Raw genomic sequence first — 21,859 nt, forward strand, 5'->3', positions numbered from 1 at the left:
CCTGTGTAAGTGTTTCCCGTGTGTCAAAATAAAAGTCACAGCCATATCTCATGCTTTGCGCATTATATCTCCAGAACGGCTTGACGCATTTGCTTCAAATTTGGTACAAGTGTTTGTATGGACTCAAAGATGAAGTGAGTTGATGTTGGAGGTCAAAGGTCAAAGGTCAAGTCCATGAATACTCTGAGTGCGATATCTCAAGAATGCCTTGACATACATGCCTGAAATTTGGTATGAGTGTTTGTATGGACTCAAAGATGAAGTGAATTGATGTTGGAGGTCAAAGGTCAAATGTCAAGGTCAAAAACACCTTGAGTGTTATATCGCAAGAACGCCTTGGCACACAAGGTTTTTTGGTACGAGGGTTTGTATGAACCCAAAGATTAAGTGATTCAATGTTTTTTTTTCAGGAATCTCCCACCAACATTAGGCCAGCAGCTTTCCATCCACTACTGTAATTCCTCTGGCATTACATTTCTAGTTTTACTTGGAGTAGGCTTTGATGCGACATGCCACAGACTTGAGCACTGTCAAAGTGTCTAGTGCCCCCTTGTGGCGATTTGCAAATGGTTGGCCTTGTGTTAGACGACCTATTTTATACAGTCTAGACGACGTACTGTATGTGATATTTATTTGGATCACTGGTGGTCGGTTCAGCTTTATGACATAAGTTTAGCCTATAAGCCACAGAGTTATGAGTTTCAAAAGGAAAATAAATGTTTTTCAACAGCAACTGCTTGATGGCGAGAGCAACTCTTCAGCAATGCAAAGAGCAAGAGGGAGAGAGAGAGAGGTATGTAATTTAGCTCTGATCATGTTGATTGTAAGTAAACTCTTGAGTAGATTTCAAATCCAATCAAAATGCAAAGTTCAATTCAGTTTTAGCATGTGAAATAAGTCTAACTTTCTGTCTAATATGGAAGAAAGCCCATCTTAGGAAGAATTACGATGTTGAACATCCTATCACCATGCAATACATCCGGACCGGCTTATATTTCAGACACAATCTAGACAAAAGACAAAATAGAATTTTAAATTATCTCATTGCTTTTTATTTTTCAGTGACATAATTTCTCATTGTCCCATTTCTTTTTCTAGAAAAGTTCAGTGTAAAAGTATAAAACAGAGTAAACATTAAATCAAATTTAAATGATCATAACAGTTATTTTTGTGACTGTTAACTTAACTCAGCAATCTGATACCCCTTTCACCCAGTCTTATCGGCCCCCGCCCCATGTCTAGTCGGAGTCTTCGCTGCTGTTACTGCAGTAGGAGCTGTCACAGCAGGTGTCGGTGGAGGGGAAGGAGTCCTCTGTGGGGTTGAGCTTGGGCACCCAGTGGCGCGGTACCAGGAAGGTGGCCAGGTTACACAAGTCCACAAACACCTTATAACGGTCACTGGCAAGAACAACACAATAACAAAGCTCTTTAAGAAAGTTTGGGTCTAATCTTATTAGTGATATATTCTGTTAAAATTAGAGAGCAAGTTGGTCTCTATGCGTTTTAGTCACAAACACAAACAAAACAAAAATATTATTGGGAAAACATAAAACATATTCTGCTGCTGATGATATTTTACAAAATGTGCATATGTGTGTTGTGATATCATTAGTCAATAGGGATGAAAGATCTATTGTTTGTGTTTAATTTTCTGGGAAAATTGTGGCTGACTTAAACGATGGCTGTGATCAATGTGGTGTATGCCATTTTGACCAGGCTGGGCTTACCTCACGGTGGAACGCAAGTAATGGTACCCTGAGGATCCACCTGTTCCCATCTTACTGCCAATCATCCTGTGCACCATGCACACGTGGTGGTCTGGAAGATGGAAGCATTCACAGTCACTTTCATAGTCACTAACAATAATGCATAATGTTGTGTCCATAACAATGATATGAACATAATAAGAAACTGAGTTAAATAATTAACCATTTCAGTCTGTATAGATTGGTTCTTTCACTAATACAACTTGCTGCTGTGCTGTCGGGTTTGATACTGGACTTTTTCAGTTGGAGTGTTGTTTGGGCTGTGGTAACAATCATGACTAGTGTTTGGTCTTTGAGGGCTTCTATCTGAGCTATCTCGTGGTATGAGAAAGAGAGTATAGAGCCACAGATTTGTACACATAAACTGCACAGATGCTAAAAAGTATTTTAAGAAGTCAAATAAAATGTGTCATTCATTTCTTCACTGAAATAGCAAACTCTAGCCTCTGTCGTAAGGCTTAATCCAACACACACTGACTCATCTGAGACACCTACATCTCCATTTGGACATGAGGGAGTCGATGTCCATCAGTGAGGTCAGCAGCTGGAACGGCACCTGGAAGCGAGGTTCTTCTCTGTCAGAACAGACCACAGGTGAGTGTCCAGCAGGTGGACATTGAACAGGTGAACTGAGTCAACACATTAAGCGTGAGAAGATGAGGAGTGAGAGGACAGATGATCAAAACTGTGAGAGGTGAATGGACAGGTGGACAACGAGTGAGAGAACAACTCACCTGTAGAAGTAGATCATGAGAGCGCCCTGCAAAGCTTTATATGAGAGCCGCCGCTCACCTAAGGACAGCAAAGACAGTATAAAGCAAATGCATGGGATCTTCACATTTTATTTGGATGGGATTTTTGTAAGGATGTGACTGTTTAGAACATTTAAAAAAAAACGTGGAGATAAAACTGGATTGGACTGAAGTACTGGTCAACAAGACATTGAGTGGTGTTCAATTCTTACAGAGTGAGTAGCTATACTTTGACTTAGGCATGGTGTGTTTGTGTGTGTGCGTGTCTGTGTCTGTATGCGATGATCAGCCTCACCTTTACTCATCAGGTCTTCATGTCTTTGCTCATCAAACAGGGATGTAAACAGGTCTCTCTGCTTTATGAAATCCTTCATCTGTTCATCTTTGTCCTCTGACTCTGGTCTCATCTGTCCAATTAAATTATATATGCCACTGTTTCCATGGCCCTTTTGTCTGATTGCACAGTCTGACAATTTACCTCAATGAATGAATGAATGAATTGAATGAATTTGAATCCATGATTACCACAGATGTCTGTGCAGAGTTGATATATGAGTTTCAGGAGGTGATAAACAAACCTCTAGTTTCTCTCTCTCCCTCTTCAGTCCCTCAGTGATGTTGGCCTCCAGTTTTCCCCAGAAGTTGAATCCTTTCTCCTCAAGGCCTGGGGTACGTTCCAGCCATTGCTGCAGTACACAGAAAGCAGGATATACGTTTCATACAACATAGCCTCAGGCAATACCTGATACTGGAGAACATACATCATGATTCCATGTGTATCACTATATCCATATCATTACTACTGGGACAGCTGTGCAAATTAAACATCAGGAAACCTTATTAACGTAGCATACTGTATGGTGTGTTGGCATGGAAGATGTCCTATAGTGGCCTATAGTAGCTATAGGTCATGTGTTTGTTCTATGTTTACAATACCATGTATGTATATAAACGACACCCAAGAACACACAAATGTTCCTGTGTGATGTGATGTGTATGGTGGCGCTCCACAGGTCATCACCTCCACCACCCGGAGCAGCGTGGGCTCCTGCTCAGAGCAGAGCAGCAGCTCGCTGTCCTGGCCATAGAAGTTGTCCCGGTAGTGCTGCCGGTTGTAGTAAACCCGCCGGTCACTGGAAACGCCAAACTTGTTCTCCAGGAGACGGAACTGCAGGCTCTGGAAGCCAGAGGCTAGAGACAGGTACTCCCTGGTTTAGGGCACACACATGTGCACACACATGTACACACACACAAACACGCACACACGCCAATTTAAGTATATGTTACAGATGCATGCACCTAAATGCATATTGCCATAAAGACACAAATTACAGAATGAAAATATTGGAATGTGGTCATAAACTAGGTTACATAACTTGGCAAACAAACAAATAAATAATGAAAGATTATCATCTGCTGACCTGAAGTCAAAGAAGTCCAAAGCAGTCATAGTCTCTAGAATAGCAAACTGGTCGACCAGGAGTTTAAAGATTGTGATGATCCTGTGGGTACGTGTGGTCACCTTCAACATGTTACGTCCATTTCGCGCCTGAAGTCAAGTGATACATTAGGACACCCACTAAAACATGGTACTCCAATAATTAAACTATCCACTGTTATCCATTATATCAGAGAGCACTGGTTTAGAAATGTTTAGTAGTATTTGTTTTAAATCTTATAAGGGCCTTCACTTTCAAAAACAAAAACTCAATTTGTTGAAAAACTTTCTGAATGATTAATGACTGGTGCTAATTAAGGCATTATCTACAAATATTTGTCCAACTTAGCCACTGCAATGCATCTCCGCTTATGAAGATATCCCTCACTGAGTCCAGCTCCCACAAGATCTGCTTAAACCATAACTCATACGCTTCACCCAAGAAAAGAAGAGTAAGCAGTTACACATGATGACCCTTAACCCTATACTGGCATAACAGGATTTTCTGTTGTTGATTGATTGCAAGGCACATTAAGAAAAACTTTAATTTAATTCCAACGTTTCGGCCTGTCAGCCTTTAGCCGAAACGTTGGAATTAAATAAAAGAACTAAGAGATAGAGTGTGCGGCGACCAAGTTTTTCTTAGTTTATTTTCCCTTGCCAGCACCTCGGAGGGTGTGCATTATTTTCGTTATTTATATGCAAGGCACATTAGCCAACAGATGATTGGACGTAATGCAAAGATGGCAGAGATGATCAATGCAAATATGGAGAATGTGCTTCAAAACAGATGGAGAGAAATGAGAAGAACTGTGTTGGTTCAGATACTGTATACTGTATTTACCTTGGTGGGTAACTATGAATAGGTGCTCATCATGAATCTTATTGCCTTTCAATTCACTCTGGAGAGATTGAGCAGCCACAATCTTATCCAGCTGGGGAAAAAATCAGCATTATACATTAGTTTTACATTAGGCTAGTTTGGTTACTGGGTTTGTTAAATGTCTTTGAAAGCAAAATACACTTGGAATACACTGTAACACTGTAGTGGACAGTCTTGACAGTACTGTGAGCCTGTCTTGTGGTTTATTATTATTAGTCTTTAGGCCTTTTCACACAGAGATCCCGCTAAATTTGCGGGAAGAGGAGACGTCTTTTTGCCGTCTTTTTGTGTCTGAAAGCGAGGTGAAAATTTGCCGGCCTGCTGATCTGTTCACATAATGCGGCATTTTGGGGAGCCAGAAGGCAGGATCAGCTATAGTAAATTAAATTGTGTGGGCGTGTAGAGTGATAGTCGTAGGCCTTATTATGCGTGCGTGGGGCTTCAGATACAGCAGGTGTGTGATTTCAAAAACCATGGCGGGAGAACCGACTGCACTTTGGTTAGCTTGCATTTGCTTTGCTGTTGCTGTTAGAATGTTAAATTCTTAGATGTCTTCAGACAATAAAAAGTAATTTGGAAGGGAAATTGAAGAGAAGAGTTGCCCTTGCATTCGCCGTGATTTCCCTTTGAAAATCAGAGGTTCACAGGCTACTGTGGCCTTGGTCAGTGGCGCCGCCAGCCGTAATCCACAATTTATTCATGAAATCATTCAATATTACAACAATAAAAAATAGCTTGTGTATTGTCTTAATTAAAACATACTTCGCGCACAAATGGGCAAAGAGAATGAACATCTCAACATAAGGATACATTAGAAGATGATTGGTGTAAACTTTGTCACACGACGTGATAAGCAGTTCTGGCGCTTAAAAACGCAACGTTCCATTCAGTCATAAATCATTTAAGCGTAGGCCAAGTGCTCGTCATGAAAAGAAAACAGCAGCTTAATATTTTTCAGGTGTTAGTAGGTCTAGGCGCACTGTTAGCAGTTATGCCGAAGGCAGTGAGATTATTAGGCATTGCATCCTGTCACTGTTTGGAACATCGCAGTTCGGGTTGATAAGATTCAGTTAATGTGAGTATGGATCGTCTCAAAGTTTGGGACAACCAAACAGCAGTGTAGGCAAAGCAAATCCTAATTGTTAGGTTACCATAGCTGTCTTTTCTCTAGGCCTGGGCCTATCGGAAATCGCGACATAAGCACATTGGTTTCTTTTTCTTTTCTTTCTTGTTCGCGTGTTGGGTAGTGAAGCGATAATGCATTTAAAGCAGGACATCATGTGAGCCAGAGCCGATATGGCCAGAGCTGCTGCTCTGTATAGGTATTCTGTCCCACCCAAACTACTTGCGAAGTAGCCTATTATCACAGACATCACATGTATCACACGAAAGAGCTTTTTCTCAGTTTTTAAACGATGTTAGTGGTTAGTTGTTGTGGTAAACGGTTCGCGAGAAAAGTAACTATAATTTAATCATATTTTTTGCGCCCGTCTCCCTATCCATTCATCTTGGTGGAATACTTCGCGAACTTTACCTCAACACATGACAAACCATATATCAGAACTAGATGTACCGCATAGCGGTACAAAATATGACCGCCGCTCAGTCCTGTACATCCATTCTGCGAAAATAAATCATATTAATGAATTTGTCTCCATCTTCTACTCCATCCCCAACTCTTGAAACTTTTGTGTATGCTTGTTTGGAATGTGTGTTTGCACACATTCCGCACACAAAGTAGCCTACTGGCGCTGCAAAGGTGAATAGATTTGTTTTTGGGCCAAAAAAATTGTAGCATTGTTATAAAACCTTTAAAATATCTAAACAATCACAAGTAGGGCAGTTCATCACAGTCCATCCATTGCAACTGGACTGATGAAAGGTATACCTGTAGGCTACATTGTATTTGGGAAAAGCAGAAGGTAGCAGCATAATGTATTTATTTATTTATTATTATTAAACAAAACAATCCCTGTCAGTTCCATGCAGTTTTCAACAGCTATCAAGAAGAGAGGTCATGTCATGGATTTTTGTGAATGTTTCTTCTTCTACATATGCATAAGTTTAGTCATCTAGTTCAACTGATATTCAGCTTTATTGTCAATGCACAAATTAAATACCAGTAGTCTAAAACAAAATGCCGTTTTACCCAGTGGTGCAAATAACTGACATGTCCAAAAGGGCCTTCATGAAATGCGTTGCGAGACTGTTCATACACATTTTAACGGGCAAAGTTGAAGAGCTACTGTCCGTTATTATTTGTGCAAATAATATGCTGATTCACGTTCTCTTGCATTTTGCAACTATGAGGTCCATGGTTAAGCTCAATCTTTTGACGCAATCTTTTGATTTTCACCCACCCATGGTAGGCGCCCGATAGAAATATTGTTTAATTTTGCGATTGAGATATCCACGCACTGGCGCCCCCCCTGCTACGTGTTCGCCCCCCGGTTTCAGAGCTATTCTAAATGCAAAAATGCATAGAGGGAGTTATGACAAAACCGTGACTGTTAACAAACTATAAGCTATATAAGGTAGTCCCTATGCTAGGCCTATTACACAACACTTGTCACTAGGCTATGCTGGCGACCCAAATAAAATCTCCTTTGGAACCAATGACTTACACCTTACAGTATCAAGCTGCCACCTCTTGGCGAAAAGTTAATAGTTTTGCATATCTGTAGGCCTAATACATTTCACGTAGCTGTGTGAATCACGGAAAGGACGAATGAAGTGGACACTTCTAAATGGAACCCAACCCACTGTACAGTAGCTCAAGGTCTGTGGCTAAAGCAGCCATAATGAAAGGGTTATCATTGTTTGGCTACTTCACACACACGTGTTTTTTAATCGCATAGACTACAACTACCAAGCTGGAATCAAAGCACATCGACTCCCCTCTCACACCCTAAACACGCACTGTGAACAAACAAAAAGGGCCTCAGTCTCACGGAATAGCCATAGGCAAAACTGTATCTGACCGGTGTAACGTTGGTACTAAATCATCCATAGCAAAGAATGATTTTTGTAGCACGTGCAACAAATATGTGTAGGTACAGCCCTGCCCTGAATACATCTCAACGTGCGCTCTAAAACATCTGGTTTAAATGGAGATGTAGATCATCACGGGTGCGTTAATAAATCTACATTGCTGCGAGTTGACACAAATTATTCACTTTGACGAATTTATGTAGTTTCAGTTACTTTACTTTGAGCCATGCTCTTCCTTACTTGAATCACTTTTGAAAATAGAGGATTGAAGTAGCCTATATGGGTGTTTGGGAATGAACGTTGACTCAGATGCTTTTGTGACTTTGAGCAGAAATGTCCCAGCCCGGTGTTTAGGATGCATCATAGACAGGTTATCTTTCAGGTAGCCTATATATTTTCCATTAAAAAACCATCACGTAGCGAACGTGTTGTGGCTAACTCACTTAGCTCCTGTTAGTAGCCTAGGTTATGGTCATAAGCAAATGAGATGACAGTCGAAAGATACAATTAGTGCTGTTATCAATTTGCTTGGTAGCCTATAAACGCATTTATGGTTTTCTACAAATACATCAATAATCAAATTGGCCTCCATCACTCAACCATGCTAACGGTAACATTATTTTACCTACGTTCTGCTATTGATAGGATTAACGTAGCCTACCTGCAGTAAAAAACAAGCATGTCCGATAAACATTCTCAGATTTATTTCGGCTTCAAGAGGAAATGGGAATTACATGTCATGCAGAAATCATACTACCAGTCTTGTCCTTGTAGGAAGCTTAGTGTCTTTCCAACCCACTTTAGATTAACTTCCAACAACATTACGTATCACTGCAACGATGCGCCATCTAGTGGACAAACGACTACGTAACGCCAATACTGGAAATGCAGCCAAATTATTATTATGATGAATATTTGGTTTTCCTTTAATCCTACTGAATTTGTAATTATGTATCGGCCGTTCTAATTGCCGATACTGATGGTATGCGTGCCTGTGTGTGTGTGTACGTGTGTGTATGTGTGCACCACCATCTACAGGCCAATGAGTGTACAGTCACTAAATGTACACATAACTTAATTTTTTAGACCCCCCCATGGATGAAATTCTACGAAACTTGGCATACCCCCAGAGAATGTCAGGTTAATCATACACATAAAATTTGGTGCAGTTCTGAACGTCTTTACTGAAGAGAGGGGCGATTAAAGCAGAATGATATTGCATTTTCATTTTTTACCGGGGGGGGTGCAAATCACAAATGAGTGATTATGGGCTAGGTTGATGTGGGCCCTTGAGACCAACATACCATAAAGATTTCTTCATCCTCGGTGCCACGGTTCAGGTAGTTATTTAGGAAAAACTGCATTTTTTGGGTTTCGGGGGGCCCAGCGCGGAGGGGGAGTGGCCCCCAGGGACCAAACAAAATTTTTCCGTAAAAGTCTAGTGGGGCTACATACCCACCAAATTTCATGTGCCCCGGTGTTTCGGTGCCCCGGGTATCGTTGACCAAAATTTCAGGAAGTAGATGACGGGGGAAAAAAAAGAAGAAAAAAAAACTTTGACAATCCCTATATACCGCTTCGCTAGCGGCGGTCATAATAAGCATGCCCCTGTACAGTTAGCCATTCCAGAGTAATCCGGTTTTAAATTTGCAGCAATGTCTTTATGCATGTCTCCAACTTTGCGGTTCCTAATGTGAAAAATTGTTCAATAGGTCTACATGATTTTATAACAGGCCAAATACAAAACAAATGTTACAAATATCGCCTAGATATCTGTAAGCATTACAATCAGAGGATATAAATATAGGGCAGACAGACGCTCATGAGTTCATGCTTTGTTTTTTCGCTGGATTTTAGGATAGCCTATTATGGCAACTGATTGCATTCCAAGCTACAGTCAACTCTAGCAGGCATTGAATGACTGGAGACTTTGTGAATTTATAGATTGACATAATGTGCTGTCTCTGCTATTGCTGCTTTTGATCAGGTAGATTTTTTTTCAATCTCCTGTGGTGGGCTGGACATAGCATCGAAATGCCCGCCCAGATTCCACTTTCCGCCTTGACCCATTCACACTGGTGCCGGAACGAAAAAACTCGGCAAAATGTCTAGGGGGCTTGGTAGTTCCGCCTCGGTCTATGTGAAAGGGACAGTCGTTCCGCAATTCTGGTACATAAAATCGCGGCGATTTCGCCAGTGTGAAAGGGCCTTTTGTGTGTGTGTGTGTGTGTGTGTGTGTGTGTGTGTGTGTGTGTGTGTATGAGTGTGACGTACCTGCAGGTATTCTCCATAGATGATCCCTCCTTTACTGGCTTTGTTGGTTCCCTCCTGAGAGTCATCCCTTTCCTCCTCGTTCTTCTGCTGAAGGCGGCTCTGAAACAGGCTAAAGGAGCCGCGACACACACACACACACACACACACACACACACACACACACACACACACACACACACACACACACACACACACACACACACACACACATATCAGTGTCACATGACAGACAGGTAAGAGTAGGTCTGAACCGGTCAGACCCCTCACAGTACTTACACATCTCTGTTCTGGAAGTACGGGCATCCACTCATGGTTCTGCTGGACAGGGTTACACAGACAGTGGTCTCTCTCTCAATCTCTGTATCACCCTCTTACTTACACTTTCTTTCCTTTATCTCTCTCTCTCTCTATCCCTCTATCTCGTTTCTTCTCTGTCTACACCTCACTCTTTTTATCTCTCTCTATCCCCTTCTCCCTAAGATCTCTGTCTCACTCTATGAGTCTGTCTCTGCCTTACTCTCTTCTTCCCACTCAAATGAACTCTATCCCTTGATTCTTGTCAAGTCTAACCATGCAAACTGTGCATTTTATAGGCTTCCCTCCTCTGTCCTCTCTGTCATCACTGATGATTACATCCCTGTTGGTTACATCCCTGGCTCTGGAATGTGTAAAAACAATACAGTGTGTACCTTGTTTGTGCCCTGCTGACAGTAGCACTCGGATAATCTGGAATCATGTCAAGAAAATTGGCTCTCCTCAAACACACGGCAAAAAACTACAATATCCACATTTCAAACATATTTCAAAGCAGGAGTGAATCCTAAATTTTGGGCAGCCATGGGTTAGTGCTTCGGACTTGTAGCCAGAGGGTTGCTGGTTCGAACCCCGACCAGTAGGAAGCAGTTGAAGTGCCCTTGAGCAAGACACCTAACCCCTCACTGCTCCCCAAGTGCCGCTGTTGTAGCAGGCAGCTCACTGCGCCGAGATTAGTGTGTGCTCACTGTGTGCTGAGTGTGTTTCACTAATTCACGGATTGGGATAAATGCAGAGACCAAATTTCCCTCACGGGATCAAAAGAGTATATATACTTAAATATTAGATGCATTAAATTTTGTGGCACCATATGACTAATGCCGCGACTCGATGCTGTGAATAATAAATAATGCCTCTAACAAGACTACTAATGGAAGTTGACATATTTGGATGCAGAACGTATTTATTTAGCCATGTGACCCTGATGAAAACAACTAAACAGCTGAGTTGTCTTAGCTTGGGGAATCTCCTCTTCCCCTATAACAAGCTTTTGAAAGCCTGCTTTGTGCCACACCTGCATGGACTGCAACCAAACACACTCACCTGCACTCAGTTCCAGGTTTATGGCCGTGTATGGGTTTATGTCTTGTGTCTGTATTAAGCTTGTATTAAGGAATTTGAATTTTCTCTGCAGGTCAATCTGGGAAAGGGCTCAATGACCTCCATTTTCATCACCAAAAACCGAGGAATGAGTCTTCTTTGGAAGTGAATAAACAAGTGAATTTAGATATTTCACAAGAAAGCTATTTTTGCTGCACTTCTAAAATGATTTGGTAAGACTTTAAAGCACAAATTTAAATTTAATTTGACTGCTTTTAACGACCTTGGAAGTCATAAAATGGGGAAGTTCAGAAACGGGTGTCAATGGGATCCTTTCCAGACGGACCTGCAGAACAAGGCACCTAACCCCTCACTGCTCCCCAAGTGCCGCTGTTGTAGCAGGCAGCTCACTGCGCCGAGATTAGTGTGTGCTCACTGTGTGCTGAGTGTGTTTCACTAATTCACGGATTGGGATAAATGCAGAGACCAAATTTCCCTCACGGGATCAAAAGAGTATATATACTTAAATATTAGATGCATTAAATTTTGTGGCACCATATGACTAATGCCGCGACTCGATGCTGTGAATAATAAATAATGCCTCTAACAAGACTACTAATGGAAGTTGACATATTTGGATGCAGAACGTATTTATTTAGCCATGTGACCCTGATGAAAACAACTAAACAGCTGAGTTGTCTTAGCTTGGGGAATCTCCTCTTCCCCTATAAGCTTTTGAAAGCCTGCTTTGTGCCACACCTGCATGGACTGCAACCAAACACACTCACCTGCACTCAGTTCCAGGTTTATGGCCGTGTATGGGTTTATGTCTTGTGTCTGTATTAAGCTTGTATTAAGGAATTTGAATTTTCTCTGCAGGTCAATCTGGGAAAGGGCTCAATGACCTCCATTTTCATCACCAAAAACCGAGGAATGAGTCTTCTTCGGAAGTGAATAAACAAGTGAATTTAGATATTTCACAAGAAAGCTATTTTTGCTGCACTTCTAAAATGATTTGGTAAGACTTTAAAGCACAAATTTAAATTTAATTTGACTGCTTTTAACGACCTTGGAAGTCATAAAATGGGGAAGTTCAGAAACGGGTGTCAATGGGATCCTTTCCAGACGGACCTGCAGAACACATTCAAATTTGATAACAGGTTTATCTGGGTTCACCCAGGGTAGAGTTGTCTTTAATCTGAATTTAAAGTGTAATTCCAGCGAAAATTGACCCAAGGGTGTTTTTCTGCATTAAAACACATCAAATAAGCCGTGGAGTATTTTTCGTTGATCAGCCACTACAGAGCTTAGTACAGTCTTCGGTAATAAACTCCGGGTTCGTTAACTACGTTGTTGGTGCTTCATTTTATGTGTAGGGACCTTGAGCAAGCTACTGACGAGGTTTGATGCTGTTTTGAACAATATTAGGCTACTGGTTAAAAAAATGCTATTATGGGTTTATCAAAGAGTGCTCATACAGTATAGCAAGATGAACACATACCCTGATTTGTTCTTGTTCTTGTAAAGGACATGAGCCAGTTGAATGAAACAAAGTATCTCAAATGAACCAATACTATGAAAATGTCCTTGAAAATGTAGGCTGTTCAGAATAGATGTACATTCAGTAGGCTAAGAAAGAAACGTACAGTACCATAATGAAAGTATCCTACTCTCCTACTTTTAATGTTCCCAGCACAGATTCTGTCCGAAAGGGATTGTTCCCTCATGAAGTTCAAAACATTATCGCTGATACAATAAAAAAAGAGCTAAAGTTAGGAAGTAAATCTTTATAACCATGCAATGTGCTCCAGTTCAACTGGGGCCTCAACAATCTCAATGCATATTGGCATCGGTTGTTTGTTAAGTTCAGTTTTTTCTTTGTGGTGGTATGATAGTCCAAATAAATGAAAACAGCAGGAGTGAGTCCAAGTTTGCCTCGAAAGTAAAACTCAGGACGCTAATATCTTCACAAAGGCGGCGGCCTAAAACTAATTGTGAGCCCTGAAGTGTGGACAGGTGTTCATTTAACCCAGTTAGCTACATCACTAAAGCCCCACCTGTAAGCCAGTGATTTCCCTATTGTGTGCCTAATCTATCCTAACACCTGTACAGAGTGCAGGTAGACTGCTATGTTCTGGAATGATGGAAGTCGTACTCACCTGTATTTTTCCACTGATTTCCATAGAATTTTTGTGCTATCGCATGGTATAGTGTAGAGCAAAACTTGTTTAAAACGTCAGTGTGTGTCAGCGTGTCTTCCATATGTTAATGACTGACCCTGTGTCCAGTTGCTATGTCTACCTTATCCAAGGTTGTCAGATCTTCAGCCCGTGAGGGGAAAAAAAAGGCAGAAGCTAAGTCTGTCTGCTTCATGCTGTGTGGCATGTATGTGACTACTTGACTCTCCAGATACACTGGACTAGAGATGTGTCCACCAACTTGGTCTTACATAACCTAAACCTGCTAATGTTACTGTTAATTAATGGAAAGACTTCAAGAGCTCTTTTTTTGCTAAATCAACAGGTTAACTGGGTTTGAAAAGTTTAGCCTAATTTTTAATTACCATACTAATACTAAATATACTGTATTTTGGAAATGCATTTTTTCTGTATTCAGTGACAGTGCAATATCCCAAATATGTTTGTTAACTATTGTTATTAGTCATCTATTTTAATTGTAGGGCTATTATGAATAAATGAAAGTGAGTGAGTGCAGTAAATACATCAAACCGATCAACCACAGACTCCTGAGGAGCCGTTGTTTTTCCAGTAGGGCCAAAATCAGGTGGAGATGCATGAGGTTGTGCCTCAGACATCACACCAACAAGACATTTCCCTTACTGGTTCACCCACCAGGGCCTTTCTCTGGACAAGGTCATGAGCACTGTTGAGGTCTAGTGTAATGAGCTTCATTTTGATGATGATGTAGTTGACACTAGAGATGTGAATTAAATCCATAAAGTATTCTCTCAGCATCTCATCCGCACACTTGCTTGTTTTCCTCTCTCCAATATAAGTGTACAATGTTTCCCTCCATGTAGGTATGTGTTTGTATTAATATGTATGTTCTCTCTCTCTATCTCTCTCTCTCTCTCTTTCTCTCTCTCTCTCTCGCTCTCTCTTTGTGTGTATTTGTGTGTGTGTAAAGTTAAGTGCAAGAGTCGTGGCATACACTGAGAGCTCAGGGCTATAAACTGACCATGCAGGACATAACTTTCCCGTCAGCAAAGGCATCCATAGGCCTCGCCAGTGAGGTAAGTCCACACATTTAACTCATGTAAACATCCTATTACAATACCTATGGCCTATTATATTTATGCAGTTATGTCTGTAAATCATCAGGGAAAGAGAGATTGTATTATGTAAGCAGGTGTCCTTAACCTGGTACTTTTGAGTATTTTGAGAGAACTAGATATTTATATCAGAGAAAAGCTTAAGATAGAATCAATATTTATGACAAAAAAGCTTACCCCTTTTTTTGTGAAAACTAACAAACCAAATGACCCAAATGACTCGAATTACATTTTTTTAAATTATAATTTGGAATGATACCAGATGCTTTAACGGGTCCCACACACAGTTGCGTGCGTTGCAGTGCTGGAGACGCATCCCGTCCACTTTACATGGGCTTACGCCATCCGTTGCCGAACTGAATTGTGGGTCCGTTGCGTCACATTGCTCCCGTCGCTCGCGTTGAGAAGTTCAACTTTTGCTGCACTGAATGACGGCACCAGCCAATCAAATTACGAACAAGTGAACAATATACAGCACCAGCCAATCAAATTACGGTTATACCTTAAGTCATTTGCATAGCTACCGTCGGGAACATCCACTGGCATGCGTTGACGGAACGCAACTGTGTGTGGGAACCGTAAGTGAGTCTGAACAAAATGTAAATGTATCATTTCACAAAAGATAAACTTTGAGCATGACAGGCATTATGGTCTCACAAGAGCACTGGTCAACGTGAGCACCGGCAAAGTGTCTTGCGCCCCCTTGTGGCATGCTTTTAAATGATTGGCCTTGCTTGAAGACTTACTTTATCAGACTTTTACTAGGATGTCTGGCTGCCAGTTCAGCTTTAGGACAAACTTCATTAAACTTAAAATTAAAAAAAGAAATGTTTTTCAACAGCAACTGCTTGATGGCTTCAGTAACCCTGCTGCAATACATTCTCACACACACACACACACATACACACACACTAATCTGTGCCACTAGTCTGATAGTAATTTAGCTGCAATCCAGTCGATGAAGTGGTTGACCCGTGCGTATATCCCCGGCTTGTTCTTCACCCCACAGCTATCTCCCCAGCTCACGACACCGTACACATAGTAGGTCCCATCCTTCTGACACACAAGAGGACCACCAGAATCGCCCTGTCAACAGAAATATGGGACTGTTTTAGATTCCCCGTCTCAGTCAAAATAAGAGTATCTGTATTAAGTGTGTGGGGAAAACAGTGGGGAAATTCTGGAAATGTATTTTCAATTCATTTTCATCATGTGTATCATAATGATTATCAGCCGTCTTAAATTGACACTGAGAAACAATGGCAGTTATAATCAAAGATCATTGCAGTTGGTAGTACATTCCCCTAAGGTATCAACATGCTTTTGACAAATAAGTTAACATGCATGCATACATAAAAAATAAACTCTCTCTCACACACACACACACACACACACACACACACACACACAAACACACACACACACACACACACACACACACACACAAACACACACACACACACACACACACACACACACACACACACACAAACACACACACACACACACACACACACACACACACACACACACACACAAACACACACACACACACACACACACACACACACACACACACACACACACACACACACACACACACACACACACACACACACACACACACACACACACACACACACACACACACACACACACACACAACACACACACACACACACACACACACACACACACACACACACACACACACACCTGGCATGAGTCCACCCCTCCTTCCATCTTTCCAGCGCAGATCATGCTCTCATCCAACCTGGTGCCATAGACGGTGGGAGCTGTGCAGCGCTCCTTGGAAATCAGACGCACCTTGGCTGATAGCAGCTGGTTGCTGTAAACATCTGTTTAAAGAGTAAGAGAATAAAAGAGTTAAGAGGCCATACTGTATAATGTTATTATAATGTATAATGTTATATATATATATTATTATTAATATAATTATATATAATTAAAGCATTGCTATATATCTTCCTGAAATACATTTGATGAACAAAAATCTTATGCCTCATATTGAATTATCCAAGAAAGGTTTGCTATGTGACTGTACCACCGATCTGTCTGCATTCATGTTTGTGGTAAATGGGTGAGGAGGGGAGGATTGACTTGCCTTGCTCTGTGGCCCCCCATCCCGATATGGAGCACTCAGTGGAGTCCGGTAGCGGTCCGCTAGGCAGGCAGGCCGTCTTCACAAACCTGGTCTCTTTGGCACACTGGCCCTTCGGACCCTTCAGTCTCAGCATAGCTGCAATTCAATCAGATATTCATGTAACCAGATATTAATTTGTTCATTCATTCATTCATTCATTCATTCATTCATTCTAAGGCATTCTGTGAGTTCAACCAGAGACTTTCTAATGAGGAGACACAGCACCTAAAGAATCCTCCATAGAAATGCATGGGGTTAGTTTGTAACGCCAATATGCCAGTTGTCTACACATATCCCGCCCCTTCCGCAGCAAAAAAGTTGACTTGTGAATACATTGTGCCAATCATGTGGTGTGTTGTAAATACATCCACATATTCATGCAACCAGATATTCATTCATTCATTCATTCATTCTAAGGCGTTCTGTTAGTTCAACCAGAAAGACCTAGCAGGGCAGGTGCATGAGTTGAGTCATTATTAAGACCGATGTAGACTGGTGATTGGTCAAGAGAAATGAATGAATGAGTGATGTAGCATTGAGTCTTCCTGGCAGAACTACTGTACGCTGGCACTTGCATTTCTTTGAAAGAAGCATGGCAGTGCTAGGTTAAGGCTTGTGCACCGCTGAGTAGATCTATACACACGTGTCTGTTACGTTGTGTCTGTCTTGCTCAGTCTGTTCATAGTATGACTCACCCACATCGTTATGGAGTGCGTCAGGAGCCTCCCTGTAGTCCTCGTGAATGATGGCCTTCTCAACAGGAATGATCTGCTCAAACTCCTCCGTCTTGTCCAGGTTGATGCCACCCAACTCCACCTGCATCTCGTCCATGGGATTACTACAGCACAAATGAGTAGAAGTGAGTGAAGCATACTGTATGCCAAGAAAATACTAATGGTGATACAGTCTGAAAAATAAATGGTCAAATAAATTTGCACTTTTGAAATGAATTGAATTGAGACAGAGATGTGTTGTAGACTCTCTCTCACACACACACACACACACACACACACACACACACACACACACATGCAATTTCAAACAAAAGCATGGCCAGTCAGAGCGGTGCTGATAGGAGGCCACACATACGCACATGCAGTGTGCAGCAGTGAGGACCCAGCATGATCCCACCAGGATGCCTCCGCATGAGTGACGGAAGGGCGAGAAGGAGCCCCTGGGTTTGATCTGCAGAGAGGCCTGCCAGGGGTGGGCCGCAGGCAGGGCTTTCCTCCCCCCAAAGATCCGGGCAGTGGCGCGGCCAGGCTCGGGCTTTCCACACTGGGCAAACTGACCACTGGAGGGAGGGTCTGTGGCCTCATTGATGACAGGGATGGTGGGAGGGACTGTGGGTACTGTGTGAAAGAATGAAAGAGGATAGTAGGATGATGGGAGAGAGAGAGAGAGAGAGAGAGTCAAATAATGTTACACAGTGAGATGTACAGTAAATCTGAGCTTATGAAGTGTTTAAATGTTTTGGAAATACAGCTAAATACTGAGTTGCAACAATACACACACTGAAAAAAAGTAATCATATCTTCTCATGATGACGCACTTTCTCATTGTATAAGGACTATAAACAAAGCTGCGATGAAGGTTTGAACTTTGCTGTTTGCACGGCTCATTGATTTCTGTAGAAGATACTTCTGTCTATCAACAATCTTCCAATCATTCAGTCAGCTGTGTGTGTGTGTGTGTGTGTGTGTGCCAATGTACCAATATCTGATCCTGAGCATTTCCTGATATTGCAGAAGTCCCAGTCCAGCTTCTTCTTCTTTCTGATGAAGCACCAAGGGGCGCTCTCACCATCAGGATTTCTGTCAGGGCAGAAGAAGAGGCACATGTTAACATACACACACACACACCAGGCTTGTGCAAAATTCCAGAATTTAATTGAAACTGGCTCTTAAATTCCAATTCAATTCTTGAATTTCACTTGCATTTCAATTGAGGTAGCAAACAGGAAGCAGAATTGCAATTCAAATTGTGCACAACCCTGACACACACACACACACAATCTTACAGCAGACCTGCAATAGCTGTGGGGTCCCAGTCCGTCGATACTATCGTCAAGAACTCCACCAGGGATGAGGTGAGAGTTCCATGGCAGACAGTTGACTCCGTCCTCAGTCACGCTCACAAAGCCCCGGTATGACTCGCCGTCCCCCTCAACGCAGTCGTTAGGCCCTGTATGCATTTCCAAGATAGTGTCAGTGCTTTAGCCTTTTTTTTCTTATGCAACTGTTTATTGATTTGTTTTTGTACTTGCAGTGCAGGTAGTATTTACTGTAAGTGTGTGCAAAAGCATTGATCTTTTTGTCTTATGATTACATTTTGAAATAGACAAGTTGTACAAGTTGTGTATAGATCTAATACATAAGTTTTCTTAACATCTCCTGTCAGATAGGAGTCTGGTGTAGAACAGGTTGAGGTATTACCAACTTGGCAGAACTTTCCACTGTAGCCAGCCGGGCAGACACACTCAAACTTGGTTCGGGTTCGTCCTTTCTTGCAGGTACCACCATTCATGCAGGGATTTGGTTTGCACCTGGAAGCTAGAAGACCAACGCTCCCCTGAGACGGCACTTCAACAACACTGTAAGAACCTCCTACTCCTACCCCTGATTCATTGCATTCATCATTGACATTGTGCATAGATTTCATTATGTTGGTCTAGACTTGAATCTTCCATTATCTTAGTGGTAACAGCACAATCAGCTAAACTCAGCAGTGCAAAGATTTACTGGACATTACAGGAGCAGATTTACTGGACATTACAGGAGCAGATTTACTGGACATTACAGGACATTTAGGGGAAATAGTTGGATCTGTACTGAAATCATTGCTTGTAGGATGCCTACCTTTCCTGCAGTTTGGTCCCTGAAAGGGAGGATCGCATTTGCACTCATAGAAGGGAGCCGTTTGTGTGAGGACGCACTCTCCGCGGCCACACTTGGCTTTCTTACAGGGATCCTCAGCTGATATAACATGGTAAACGTGTTATTAAAAAAAGATAGTACTGCGGTCCTTATGATCTGTAGATATCGGAATGGTGAAAAAACAACACCCAAAACATAAAAGCAAAATATCATTGAAAATCCCATATTGTTCAGTTAGAGCATTGTTAGTGTCAGAAACGTAATTAATGAAAAATCTTACTTGCTTGGCACTGTTTGCCTTTATAAGGTCTTGGGCAGGAGCACTTGTATCCACCATCCACCAAATTCTCACATACCCCATTGTTGAGACATGGATTCGGGTCACACTCATCTAAGTAAGAAAAAACAATACATTTAAAGTAGGCCTACACATTGCAGAAAAGCATGATGATGAAATGGAATTGGTCTCTGGTATAAGTGCTAATTTGTTCTGCATTGAATTGAGCCATAGCATATGGGTGGCAGTTAATTAGTGGACCTTGATAACTTATATTCTACACACCATACGCAAACCACTAACCCAGGTTTTAAACACCACATCAGTGGTCTGCAGATGAGTAGGCTTACCAAGCACATCAAACAGTTCAGTAAGCCAACTCAGGTCATAATCACCCGTCGAGGGGTCTTCAGTGTAGTCATAATAGGCATAATCTGTAGGGGAAAATACAGCATTAAGTATACAATTAACAAAATGACAGGATGATATAATAATATTATGCAATGATAAATAAATGAATGATATCAGAGCTATACTCTGGGGGCATGTCTGTGAGGTCCCATGTACATGCCCCCAGAGTGTAGTACTGTAGCTGCCTGGCTGCATTAGCTACTGACTGTAACAACACGAGCTAGGTAAAATCGATTGTTTTTGTTTTTTTCGTACCGACAGTACTCGGTGAAGAAACAAGATATACAGTATGTGAAAACTCGCCAGATTTCTCCTTTAATGAGCAATTGAAGAGTTGTTTTCCAGAGTCTACTGTGCAAATGCAATATTTGATGGTCAAAAAGTCATACCTTCATCTATGGAGGCATGGTGGTCAGGTGATCTTTGGACACTCTGTTCAAGAAGACAAACAGGAAGTTTTGATATATTCATAGAATATATATATATATATATATATATATACTCTCTTGTTAAGCTCCTGATGGTGACCAAGCTGTTGATCTGCTTGATCAGCTCAACATCATACATGAATGTACTGAATATGTAAAACTAAAATGTGTGCGTGTGTGTGTGAGAGAGAGAGAGAGAGAGTGAGATAGAGAGAGAGAGAGAAAACCCTGCAGCTATTTAATTGCCATGATAAAATAATCTTGGGAAGTTTCTTTGAATCATTTGCATCGGCACCGCAACTCACCCCAGTTGCTGACGGAGACAGACTAGCCAGGGTCAGTCCAAGCAGCAGCAGCAGCAGCGCAGGACCCATGGCTTCTGCCGAGACAGAGAGATAGACCGTAGCTTCTCACCAGATCGACCCCACAGACCGACTGCTGGCCAGATGTCCCCTTGTGCCCGATAACACTCTGACCCTCAACCCGCAAACCACTGCCCCCAAATCCCATCCCAACCTACAGCTATGCTTGGAAGGGTCAATGGACTTTAGAAAAGTAAATGAAGCTGATACCTGATCAGGCTCAGCATTTTCTTGTGTGTGCCACAGAAGATATTTCAAATACAGGATTACATTTGCTCATGGAAATGACTTGACACTGCCACACATTTACTTGTATATGAGGAGTGTCCCAATCATCATTGTAGGACAGTTATCGCAATGCAGTTAACTGTAATTGTCAAGGCACTCTGTAAATGCTGAATCAAATGAATCCTTTTGTTAATTATTGTTTTTGAGATGTTCAATGTGGCTTGTTTCTTTCCTTCAATAATATTTTTTTTGCTGAGGCCTCGTCAACAATACCTGGTCTCTGGCTCAGTGTCACATTGATTAGTATTAGTTGACTGGGTTTAATCTCTGCAGGCCTCATTGTGTAATTGGCTTGATTTCCAAT

General features: G+C 41.7%; 2 protein-coding genes across 2 annotated transcripts; both read right to left on the reverse strand.

Annotated features, from left to right (window-relative positions):
• Positions 1-1,067: 1,067 nt before the first annotated feature.
• On the reverse strand, positions 1,068-10,707 carry LOC121700682 (tryptophan 2,3-dioxygenase A-like). Its single transcript, XM_042083817.1, has 12 exons — positions 10,381-10,707; positions 10,105-10,213; positions 4,801-4,891; positions 4,318-4,388; positions 3,940-4,067; positions 3,540-3,726; positions 3,097-3,204; positions 2,814-2,925; positions 2,501-2,558; positions 2,262-2,341; positions 1,728-1,818; positions 1,068-1,398 (listed from the first exon to the last, which is right to left on the reverse strand). Exons 1-12 carry the CDS (start codon positions 10,413-10,415, stop codon positions 1,239-1,241), a joined length of 1,230 nt encoding a protein of 409 aa, XP_041939751.1. The 5' UTR covers positions 10,416-10,707; the 3' UTR covers positions 1,068-1,238.
• A 4,784-nt stretch (positions 10,708-15,491) lies between these two features.
• On the reverse strand, positions 15,492-21,342 carry habp2 (hyaluronan binding protein 2). Its single transcript, XM_042083816.1, has 13 exons — positions 21,211-21,342; positions 20,867-20,909; positions 20,417-20,500; positions 20,070-20,180; positions 19,772-19,888; positions 19,349-19,465; positions 18,941-19,097; positions 18,627-18,727; positions 18,007-18,265; positions 17,609-17,751; positions 16,875-17,009; positions 16,466-16,608; positions 15,492-15,835 (listed from the first exon to the last, which is right to left on the reverse strand). Exons 1-13 carry the CDS (start codon positions 21,277-21,279, stop codon positions 15,674-15,676), a joined length of 1,641 nt encoding a protein of 546 aa, XP_041939750.1. The 5' UTR covers positions 21,280-21,342; the 3' UTR covers positions 15,492-15,673.
• Between the last annotated feature and the right edge of the window lie 517 nt (positions 21,343-21,859).

Source organism: Alosa sapidissima, chromosome 24 (genome assembly GCF_018492685.1).
Source record: "Alosa sapidissima isolate fAloSap1 chromosome 24, fAloSap1.pri, whole genome shotgun sequence".
Taxonomy (NCBI): domain Eukaryota; kingdom Metazoa; phylum Chordata; class Actinopteri; order Clupeiformes; family Clupeidae; genus Alosa; species Alosa sapidissima.